Here is an 11,892-nt window from a genome sequence, read left to right on the forward strand (position 1 = left end):
GAGAGTCTTTGACGTTATACTTGATTTCACTTCAATTAATGTTTTTACTGATGTAGTTTGCATGTCTTCCATGAGTGGTGTTTAATAATATCTTCTATGGGGCATTAATCCCTGTTTGACACAAAAAAATATTAGTTTTACTAGTAGAGGGAATCATACCAGTCACCTTTTCTCCCTTCTCTTTTTCCTAAACCATCCAACTACCTTATATTTCTGTTGGAGAAGTTATTAGCTTTGTCTGGCTACCATTGAAGCTTTTTTAGAAGAAGCTATGGTTTTGTCTTCCCTCTGTCCAGTTTCTTTCTTGAAATTCCTTTAGAAACCATCTTCAATTTGCACTTTTCTTATTTAAGAAATGTTTGAAAGAACTTTCTACAGAGCTTATTTAAACTTATAATATTCTTGTTATAGATGACAGGGACGCTTGTAGCATCTATTCATATATTCAATTCATCTACACATTCCAAATGGCACACCAACAACTTATTAAGTATTTGAACTTTTGACAACTTATTGAAACATCTGTGATGATGCTTATTTCAATAAATTTCATGATCAAATATGAAACATAAGCTGTCACGCGACAACTTATTGAATAAGTATTTAATTCAACAGTTTACAAAAATGCAACATTAATAGAAAAAGTGTATAAATTCATTTATCATAAAATTAAAGACTTGTTTTGTACTTTCTAATAATTTGTTGGATTATATCTACTTTTAATTATTTAAAATTAAAATATACTTTTAGTCTTTCCATCTTAATTTTTGCCCCTAAAGTTTTTTTTACTTTAATTTGAGCATTTTTCATATTAGTCAAAACTAATACCCATTGTTGAACTTGAAAGTGGATGAAAAGACCAATTTTATCCAACAAAGATATTTTAAAATACTAAAAGGAAACATTTTGAGGATGGCTCCCTCATTAAGGCCACCAAGGTAGGGTTTAGGAGTTGTCATTTCCTCCTTTACTTCAGGTAATATATAGAGCAGCACATCAAACAAAATTTTGGGGGGTTTGACCAAAAGAGCGTAATTCAATTTGGAATTTATCAAATGGAATATTTTTCGAATAAATTCTCAAAAGGAGATAAGTAGTAAGAATTTTTACATGAGTATGAAATCATAAAAAAATTCACGATTTCACTTTTTTTAATAGTAAAGTAAAAAATCCAATGACTTTCATTTTTTTTAATTATTTACATAAAATCATAAATTTTTCACGATTTCAAATCGTGATTAATTTTTTTATTTCAAAATTAATTTTGAATGAATTTAAAGTCATTTTAATTTTAATTTTATATTCCATGATTAGTAGTTTTATTATTTTAAAATTAAAAATAATTATAATTAATATTTTTTTTATAATTTACGACTTTATTATCGTTCAAATAATAATTATAATTAAAACGACTAATTCTTTTATAATCCAATGGCTTTTTTTTATTCTTAACCATTAATTATTTTTTAATTAATATTTTCTTAACCAATAATAATTAGATAAAATGAACAAGGAATTATTTTTAGATTATTAATTTATATGGTTTAGATTCCTTTTTGTTTCCAAATTTGACAAATAATAATAATTTACAAAACAAAATATAGAAAATATTAAATAAAATAAGAGAAAAATGAACTTATTATCGTGCACAACGACATGATAGAAAAATAGAGTAGTAAAAACACCATAACATAAAATATAAAATTATAAAAGAAAGGCAACAATATTCATTGTTTGTGCAAATATATTTTTTTATATTGATTGAAAAGTATATTAAAAATATGTTAAAAGAAAAAGAGACTGGAGAAAAATGAACTTATATCAAAATAAAAGTACTAGAAAACAAAATATAAAATTATAACTAAAATGAATTTAAAGTCGTTTAAAATTAATTTTAAAATAAAAAAATTAATCACAACTTTGAAGTAGAGAAAAATTTACGACTTTATATAAATAATTAAAAAAATTAAAGTCATTAGATTTTTTTACAACTTTACTATTAAAAAAACAACCAAAGTCATAATTTTTTTTACGACTTCATACTCAAAAATCATACAAATTCCTACAACTTATCCCCATTTAGAGATTAATTAAAAAATACTCCCATTTAATAAATTCTAAATGAAATTACCTCCTTTTAGTCAAACCTCCCGAAATTTTGCTGGCTTTTGGGAAGGTTGAGTACTCTTTCCATTTGAGAGCAACATCTTAAATGTCCACGTGACTCTCTCTCCCTCCCTCCCTCTCTCTCTCACATTAGTTTTATTCTTGTGCTTCCCATGTATCATCTTAGTGTATATTTTATCATCAGGATTTACATGTTAAATATAATTTGGTTGTCCACCTTCCATAATAATAAGGGCTGTGATAAAAGCTAAGATCTCTGAATTGCATCAACCACCCAAGTACACTCCACTCTAAAGTCTACACAACCAAACTTTAATTAAGAGTCTGACTAACCAATCTTCTTAAAGTATTAGTTAAAAAATTAAAAGAAAAAAATATTTATTGTATAAATCATAAAAAAACATAAAAATAATCTTAAGTAGTGTAATTTTTCTTCTCCCAATAAAACATTTCTACTTTAAGTTCCTTGACCAATTTGCTTAAGATACTTATTAGCATTTGTCTTCACTTAAAAACACATGCACCTGCCCTCTAGTGTCAAACTTAACATGAAAAACCACCAGGGAACTTAAATGCCATAACAGCTTGCTTCCCAATCTCAAGACCAGGTCATCTTTTCCTACCTCTGCCCAATTGAATAAATGACAATTCATTCTCAACATTGTTTACCATTGTACAGTAAGATCATATTGGAATAAACTTCTCCTATTAATACTTATAGAAGAAGAAAATAAGAAAATAAATAAATTAAAGTTCTTGCATTAGCTAAAATCAATTTATACACTTACTTTTATTGAAGTTTTTTTTATTTAACTTCTCGGAAAAATTAAGGCAGATAAGTTAATTTTAGCTTATAAAAAATTCATTGCATTTTACTTTCTTATCTTATTTTCCAATTAGTGTTTAGGAATAAGTTTATCCAATCAGAACATAATAATGTAGGCAACAGAAAAAGGCTATGACAACGTGGCAACAGAAAAAATGGGAAATTTTATTGATTAAATGGCTAAGACAGAAAAATAATAACAATAACAACATATTCATCCTCATTTCACCAACCCATTAAGTACCCACCACTCATTCTATCTCCCTCTAAGGTTTCCAGTGTTTGGTATATAATCAACACATATATACATGTACAGAATCCTCCTCTGGCAGCGGACCAACCTCCTCTCCCTTTTGTCTATCTATCTTAAAGGTAAATATAAACTGACAATTTAATCAATTGTACATACATAAAAATCTCCCTTTTTTTCACCCACAAGGAAATTGGGGATACAAGAACAGCTGGTCTACATGAACTGAAAAGGAGAAGAGAAAAGAAAACTGACAAAGGGAAAGTTGGAGGAACATGGAACCAGAAAGCAATTAGAAATGAATGAATAAATAACAACTGCAAAAGTAACTAGACTATTTCCTGGTTCCACTAGCACTGGCTGCTAACAAGATTATTATGTGGTTTCTGAATATGCCACAGGTATCAAGAGACCATTTTGTGAGGGAACATAAGACTGGATGAAATGTGGAGAGTTTTGCGGCATGTTCAGGTGGCAGGATAGAAATGCAGTATACATCAGAAGCAGTACAAGGTCAAAAGTTCTACAAGCTGTAATGCCTAATGGAGTGTTCCAACATATCATGACTAGGACATATAATTTCCTTCACTCGACTGCCATTTTTGTAGATCTTGAAGGTTGGTACAACCCTAACATTCTCAGCAGCGGCGACTGCGGGGCTTGTTTGAATATCCACCTTTGATCAAATCAAACACAAAATTGAAAGCATAAGAAAACTACCACAAAGCTTTGTTTTTATCTCTAATTATCAAAATATGATGGAGGCAAGTCAAAAGTACAATGTGAAGGGAGCTACCTTAAGGAAGTTAATAGATGGATGACGACTACATAGTGTATTCATGAATGGCGATATCTGCTTACATTGCATGTTTGATGCAGTTTCAAAAAGGACAACAGAAACACCTGTAGAATTAGAGTTAATAACAGGAGATTTGCAAAATAACCAATCAGTAAAATGAGTTGCAGAAAATTTTCCTTATCCATTTTAATTACCTGGTAAAGATATTGCAGCTCTAAACTGCTCAAGACCTGATATGTCCTCCACTTCACCACCAAATTTTAAATTATGTACTTCTTCCCCACGAGATTTCTTTAATGCTACTTGTGCATGAAACAGATTTTCAGCAACTTCATTGTCGTCTGGTAGTTCTCTCCGCAAAAGTTCATAATCTGTTACTGCTTCTTCCCACCGTTCTAGCTGCATAATAAGGCAAGAGATGACTCCATTTACCTTTGAGTATGACAAAGTACTGTAACAAAATGAATAAGAAGTCAAATTTACCTTGCTATTTGAGGCAGCCCTTCGAAGAATGGCTTTTGTATAATTTGGTAGGATGCATAAAGCTTGATTGCAGTCTTCAATTGATCTTTCCCATTGCCCAAGCTTAAACCAACATGCTGCTCTATTGCAATAGAGGACAGAGTTTGAAGGGTCGAGCCTCAAACCTTCCCCGTATGCCGAGCAGGCCTCAGTGAACCTTTCTGACTTAAAAAGATCATTACCACGCAGTCGAGCTCTAGCAACCATCCTCACATTGTTGAGCAAAACAGCAACTTCAACATTTCGGGGGTCAATCTGACTAGCTTTCTCAGCAGCTGTAACTGCATTCTCAAACCTGCAACACATCCATCATCCATTCTCACTCTGCAACAGATACCTTTTCCAGATTAGATTTCTGATGAAGCTTACAGTTTCTGAACTCACCTTCCAAAAGCCATCTCAATCTGAGCTCTAACGAAGAAGCAATAAGCCTCGGAAAACATCCCAAAAAATCTTGCCTGTGATAAGGAACCAGGTCGTGGCTCGCTTTTGGGAATCTGTGATAAACATGATTCAGCATCATCCATCTGGTGTTGCTTGAGAAGGGCTTCTGCTCTACACATAAAGAGCTGTAAATTCATTTTCCAACCAGTTCAGACATTTTTCACACGTTTCACACCTCAATAACATATTCAGATCAACTCACATATGATTAAAAAGTACCTGAACACAAGAGTCTGCTCCAGCAGCAACAGCAGCATCAACCTCCCTCAGTACGCTTTTCCAATCTCGTATCCTCCGCACATCACCACATTTGTTAATATGCTTTTCCACAATTTGCAACTTCTGCAACTCAGCAGGATCTGGCTGCAGCCCAGGATAACAAAGGCGCTTCCTAGAGTCCTCAACCTGTCCTAACCTGTCACATTTCAGATATTATTCACCACACAACTTTCACATCACTAACACACCACATACAATGTAAAAAGCAACAAGTCCAAAATTCATAACAGCAAAAAGACATCTAATCCAATATTGTGGTAACTAACTAACTAAGAAACATTCATTAATTCGAATCAGATCTTATTGCTCAGTTAATAAATTCACATAAGAAAAAGAGTTTCGAAACTTGTTTTCCTACATCAATCACTTCACTTCAAACTCATTTTCAACCAAGGTTTCAAATTTCAGTTGCAATCCTGGTGTTGCTGAAAGTTGCTGACAAATTTGGCCTCTGAAACCCTAAAAAACCTTGTCATCAATCAAAATTAAAGCCGTTTTCTGAAAATCTGTTTTCAACTAAACTCAATTTTGTCACATGAAAAGCAACAACTTTTGTCATCAAATTAGTTGATTTTAAAATGCGGATAATAGATTCTTGATATTGCAGACAAATGCAGCCCCAAAAACGTTGACATTGCACCCAAAATCACAGTTGCAAAAACCTTGACACTGAAGCCAAAATCAGGTTTTATATAAAACCTTTACCATCAAAATCAATCTTGCAAACACTCATCCAAACACACACTAGATTCACCTGAGAAACAGCATTGCCAAGCGCTGATGCGCCCTCCCATAATTAGGATCCAACACCACAGCCTCCTCACACGCCCTCACCGCCTCCGGCAGCCGTCCCAACCCGGTCAACGCCGCCGCACGGTTGCTCCGGTAAGCGGCATTGCCCGGCGACATCGCAATTGCCCGATCATACAAACACAACGCCTCAGCAAAGTGCCCTCTCTTATACTCCGCATTTCCCATCCTCTTCACCTCCTCCGGATCCACGCGCTTCGCTGAATCTCCGGCGATCCTCACATCCCCACCACCACCACCTTTTCCACCTCGCATTATGCTCCCGTGGCCGTAATTCCCCGTGCCGGATCCCAGAACATCCGACCGGGAGCTCCGGCTGGGCGCCACCGCTGCGGTCGCCGCCTTGAGAACCCTCCCGGACGGGCAGATGTTCCCGGCCGGGAGAACGCTCAGAGGCGGTGAATTCACCGCGGCGGAGGAGGAGGAAGACGACGGAGATCTCTGGCTCTGACCCGAATTGGATCTCCGGTGACCCGGTTTGGAAACACGGGTCGGACTATTGGTCTCGCTCGACCCAGACAACTCGCCGGAATGGGATCTCTTGGAAACCGCGTTATTGTTTCCGCTTCGACCCGAACCCGACCCGGTCGACCCGCTGCTAGTGCTCGTACTAGTGCTACTCGTTGTAGTGGGTGCACTGTGGTAGTGACGTGGCCGCAATGTGGAAACCGGTGAACCCAAATCGAGTTCTCGGAAATCGGGCTTGTTGGTGTTGTCGTCGGAGCAACTCAGTGAGTCGCGGAACCGCTCGGTGAGCCCTAACTCGGACGACACGGGTTTCCTGGAATGTGACATCGTTTTTCTTTTTCTTCTCACTCACTCACTAACCGAAACAACAAGAAGGGTATCTTAAAAACTAAAATCTCTCTTTTGTTTTAAATTTTTGAATTTTTTTTCTTTCTTTCTTTCTCTCTCTGTGAATTTGCAGCAGCAATGTCACAAGCGGTGATGGGGATCTCGTGAAAGTGAGGAATGAATTGTTAGAGAGAGAAAATGGGGTGTGTTGTGTTGTGAAGTGTTGAAAGCTATGCAGAGAGAGAGAGAAAATGGAGAGAAGAAGGAAGAGAAAGAAAGAAAGAAAGGATGAAAGAGGTGAGCTTTTATTTTCTTTTGCTTGAGCTTCACCTGCTGCTTCACGAGACAGCTTTCTCTCTCTCTCTCTCTTCTATCTTCTTTGTTTATCTTTCTAATTTTTCGTCTTTCTTATGCACTGTTCCTCAATTATCATTACTTCCTTTTCCTTTCTCTCTTTTTTTTTTTGTTTTTTTCATTTTTTCTGTCAATTGCCTGTAATTATTCTGGAATTCTGAAAGGAATAATATATTGGATTGAATTAATTTTTAAATTCTTCAGAAAAATGAAATTGTCAATAGTAAATTATTTTTTTTTATAAAATATTGAATTTATTTCCATAATTATTGAATGACGGTTGTTTTCAAATTTTCAAATTATAAAAATAAGGATAAAGAATTATATTTGATATTTTTTAATAAAATTAAGGATCGAATTAATGGATTATTTAATATTGAAATTTACTAATGCACATTATTTTTTAAGAAAATTAATATAATAAGTTATATCTTAAGAAAATTAAGTTATAATTTATTAATATATTCCTTTGAAAAAAAGTGAGAATATGTTAATAATTATGGGTTTATATATATATATATATATATATATATAAATATAATTTTCGTTTCAAAAAATTTTAATAAATCATTTTTTAAGTATATTTTAAGAAAATTAAAATAGAATACAGCCCTTTTAAAATGTACCCAAAAAATACATTCCTTTTAGAAAATGGTGTTGATGTATATTGACAAATTTATTCAATTATTATACTGATTGATTTAATTCAGGTCAAATTTTTTTAAAAATTTTTTTACAGTCATTTATTTTTTTCGTTTTAATTTGGTCTTTTATCTAAAATTATTAATTTTAATAGCGATAAAAACTGTTATAATTCGTATAAAAAAAATGGCCATAATCGGTAAAAAAAAAAAGATAGTTTAATTTCTTATACTAAAATATGCTACAATAAAATAAATTAAAGAAAAAAAGGGATAAGTGAGAAAAAAATTGAAACAAAAACTTTATTTGTTATTTTATTTTTGAGGAAAAAACAAATTACCTACTGTCAATTGAGATAAGTGAGAATCAATCTGCTCTGGTGCTCCCCCCCCTCTCTCTCATGGGTGCAGTTGGAGCCAAAGCCAAGTTTCCCATTCATCTGTCATTTTTACCTTTCGTTTGACACTTGTCGTGCATATTAATTTAATTAATTATATTAAAACAAAGAGGTTAAATTGTAGTTTTATTTTTTTATTGGCAATTGGAGTCTCTTATTTTTTTCGATAATTTTAATTCTTATCTTTTAGAAAATGTTGATCTAATTTTTAAGTTGCTTATGTTTTATTTTTTTTTTCAATTGAACAGTAATATATTGATTTAAAGTATCATCAAAATAATTTAATTAATTAAAATATTAAAAAAATATAAATAAAATTAAAATTTTGACCTAAATTATAAATTTTTTAAAATGTGAGAATTAAATTTGTGAAAAAAAAAAATAAGAGAGCTAAAATCTCATATCGAAAAATTAAAGATATCAAAATTACAATTTAACCAAACAAGAATATAATTTTTTTTCTTATGTAAAAAAACATATTTTTCCTTTATTTTTTTTATGAAAACTTATTTATAGTATTTCATTGGTAATCAAGTGTTCAACACAAGGAATTACATGATTGAAATGAAATCATATACTAGGTAAAGATGGAGTAGCCCTAGCTAATGCATGAGCCACTTCATTGACTTGTCTCCTAAGAAAACATACATTAAATGTAGGATTCAGACCTAGAACTATCTTGCATCTTTTAACCAAGACACTCATTTCTGATAAACCCGATGTAAATTTTGATATCTTATCAACCACAATTTCATTATTTGTCTCAAACACAATGTGATGAAGGCCAATGAATTATGCGAATTCCAGCACAACTACCAAACCCCACATCACTCCTTCGTCCACTTTCATACATGGCTTCTTCCACATTGTTCTTGCTACCACCAGTCTACCAATATCACCACAAAAGCATATAGCAGTTCCTTCGTAGTTTTGGACACAAATAAAAACTAGCATCTACATTAGATTTCAAATGCCCTTGTGGTGGCTTCATCCACTTATCGATGCTACTACCGAAATAGGATTGATGGTTCTCTTCCACTCTCTAAACTCGAGCCCAATCTTGGAAGAAATCATCTCCAAGCATCAAACAACATTGTCTGACCTCTCTTTGAGCTCCCAAAGCATATCGTTCTGCCTTCTCCACGTGTTCCAATGCAACACAACTACCCTCTGTTGTTGATGAGGGATGACTTAGTTTAACTTTTTCATGACTACTCATTACAAGAGTCAGCACCATCAATAGTTCTCTCTAGAGTATCATGCAGTTGTATGATGTCCCAACAACCAAAATTTACCTGACAGTCAAAGAAGATGTTGAATGTAGTCTCCACATCATTCTCGCAAAGAGGGCATACCAAAAAGCAATCAACTCCTCTTGATCTAAGATTAGCTCTTGTAGGAAGGCATTCATGAGCAAGTCTCCATACCAAGGACTTCATCCTAGGTGGAACATGAATCTTCCACACACTTTTCTAGTTTCTAGACACCTTAAGATGCTTAAGGTCAAGAACTTTGTCCATGATAATCTTGTACGCACTCTTCACCGAGTAGATTCCATCACTAGTAGTTGCCCATAATTGTAAATCTTCTCTAGTAATATCAACAATTGGTACTCTTTTGATTGCTTTTCACGTCCTCTTAGTCAAATACATGTTCTATCAACCCATTAGTCCAACAACTATTTTAATGATCAATAATATCTCCCACCTTTAAGGTCTTCATTCCAACATAGACTGATGTTGAAATAATTTTTCCCCTCATCCTATAAGCATGGCTCCTCACGCGCATCGATGCTAGACCAATTTCCAAGCTTCCATCTCAAACCTTCTCTAAGAGCCATTTTAGATGAAAATATGCTCTACCATGTAAATGATGGGTTATGCCCTAAAGTTGAACCCATAAAGTCCAATCCTAGAAAATATTTAGCTTTGAAAATTCTTGTAAGCAAAGCATTAGGAGCATAAATAAATTTCCACCATTGTTTTCCTAACATGGCCAAATTGAGAGAAAACAGATTCTTGAAACCCAATCCACCATCTTCTTTTGAGACACACAACTTGTCCCAAGCTAGCCAATTTATACCTCTAGAATCTGGGACACCCTCTACCCCGATATACATATTTATATAATATAATACATGAAAATACGAAATTACATACAATGATTTTATTCAATAAGCATAAAAAAGTTCATGTGGGTACTTTTGTTCACATTCGTGTTAATCACCAAATTAAAAACTTATCAATTAAGGGTATGAAAACATCTTCGGCTCAAACAAGGTTGTCCAAAACTCCAAAGAATGAACTAAAGACTCAACATATGAAAAAAAATGATAAAAATTACATGTCTAGAACTTCATGCAATTAATACAGAAACCCATGCCCCAATGTCACATCCTATTAGAGCACGATATCCCAACGTCCTTTAACATGAGGTTCTCCATAACCATCCACCTAATCATCTGCTCCCATGAATACAAGATTTGAGATCATCACAGGATCCAAACACAAACAACACACAGGGAGTGAGTTATCACATTCATAGCTAATAGAGAGAAATGAGACAACATGTAGATATGCATATCATATAAATGAAATACAACTTAAACACAACTCACGTCATTCCACCACTTATTGTAGAAGCAAGCTTCATGATGAATCAAGATTGATTCAAAGAGTTTTGATGATAACAAAGATGATGACAAAAAGCAAAGCTCAAAAGTCAAGAACACTTCATGATAACAAAGATGATGATCTCAAGAATCAAAGAATGAGTTCAAGATTGAATCAAGAACACTTCAAGGTTCAAGAGGAAATTTGATTTCAAGAATCAAGAATCAAGTTTCAAGATTCAAGTTCCAAGAATCAAGATCAAGATTCAAAACTAAAGATTCAAGAATCAAGAGAAGACTCAATCAAGATAAGTATTACAAAGTTTTTCAAAAACTGAGTTGCACATGAATTTTTCTCAAAAACCTTTTACCAAAGAGTTTTTACTCTCTGGTAATCGATTACCAGAATATTGTAATCGATTACCAATAGCAAAATGTTTTTCAAAAAGCTTTCAACTGAATTTACAACGTTCCAATTGATTTCAAAATGTTGTAATTGATTACAATGATTTGGTAATCGATTACCAGTATGTTTGAACGTTGGAATTTATATTTAATTGTGAAGAGTCACATCCTTTCACAAAAAAGCTTTGTGTAATCGATTACACTGATTTGGTAATTGATTACCAGCGATACTTTCTGAACAAAATCAAAAGATGTATCTCTTCCAATAGTTTTCAAGTTTTTCTAAAAGTCGTAACTTTTCCTAATGGTTTTTAAGTTTTTCTAAAGGTTATAACTATTCTAATGGTCTCTTGACTAGACTTGAAGAGTCTATAAAAGCAAGGTTTTGATTTGCATTTTATTAATTCATTCTTTAGACAACAAACTTTTGCCAATTGATTTCTGAATCTCTTTGAACTCCTTCTTCTTCTTCCTTTGCCAAAAGCTTTCTAAAGTTTTCTGGTTTTCCAAACCTTGAAAACAAAACTTGTGCTATTCATCTTTTTCATTCCCTTCTTCCTTTGCCAAAAAGAATTCTCCAAGGACTAACCGCCTGAATTCTTTTTGTGTCTCTCTTCTCCCTTTTCCAAAA

The 11,892-nt window shown here is 33.4% G+C and overlaps 1 protein-coding gene across 1 annotated transcript; it reads right to left on the reverse strand.

The window, feature by feature from the left end:
* Positions 1–3,094: 3,094 nt before the first annotated feature.
* On the reverse strand, positions 3,095–7,248 carry LOC114380100 (TPR repeat-containing thioredoxin TTL1-like). Its single transcript, XM_028339031.1, has 7 exons — positions 6,002–7,248; positions 5,188–5,383; positions 4,909–5,093; positions 4,486–4,819; positions 4,197–4,401; positions 4,000–4,106; positions 3,095–3,879 (listed from the first exon to the last, which is right to left on the reverse strand). The coding sequence occupies exons 1-7, from the start codon at positions 6,850–6,852 to the stop codon at positions 3,727–3,729; spliced, it is 2,031 nt and encodes a 676-aa protein (XP_028194832.1). The 5' UTR covers positions 6,853–7,248; the 3' UTR covers positions 3,095–3,726.
* Between the last annotated feature and the right edge of the window lie 4,644 nt (positions 7,249–11,892).

Source organism: Glycine soja, chromosome 12 (genome assembly GCF_004193775.1).
Source record: "Glycine soja cultivar W05 chromosome 12, ASM419377v2, whole genome shotgun sequence".
Classification (NCBI taxonomy): domain Eukaryota; kingdom Viridiplantae; phylum Streptophyta; class Magnoliopsida; order Fabales; family Fabaceae; genus Glycine; species Glycine soja.

Bases quoted from the DNA above. Each gene is read 5' to 3' on its own strand.
- LOC114380100 (XM_028339031.1), bottom strand. From the start codon at position 6,852: ATGTCACATTCCAGGAAACCCGTGTCGTCCGAGTTAGGGCTCACCGAG. The intron at 5,094-5,187 runs GTACTTTTTAAT...ATGAATTTACAG, and splicing joins GAGCAGACTCTTGTGTTCAG to CTCTTTATGTGTAGAGCAGA. The intron at 4,107-4,196 runs GTAATTAAAATG...CTAATTCTACAG, and splicing joins AGCTGCAATATCTTTACCAG to GTGTTTCTGTTGTCCTTTTT.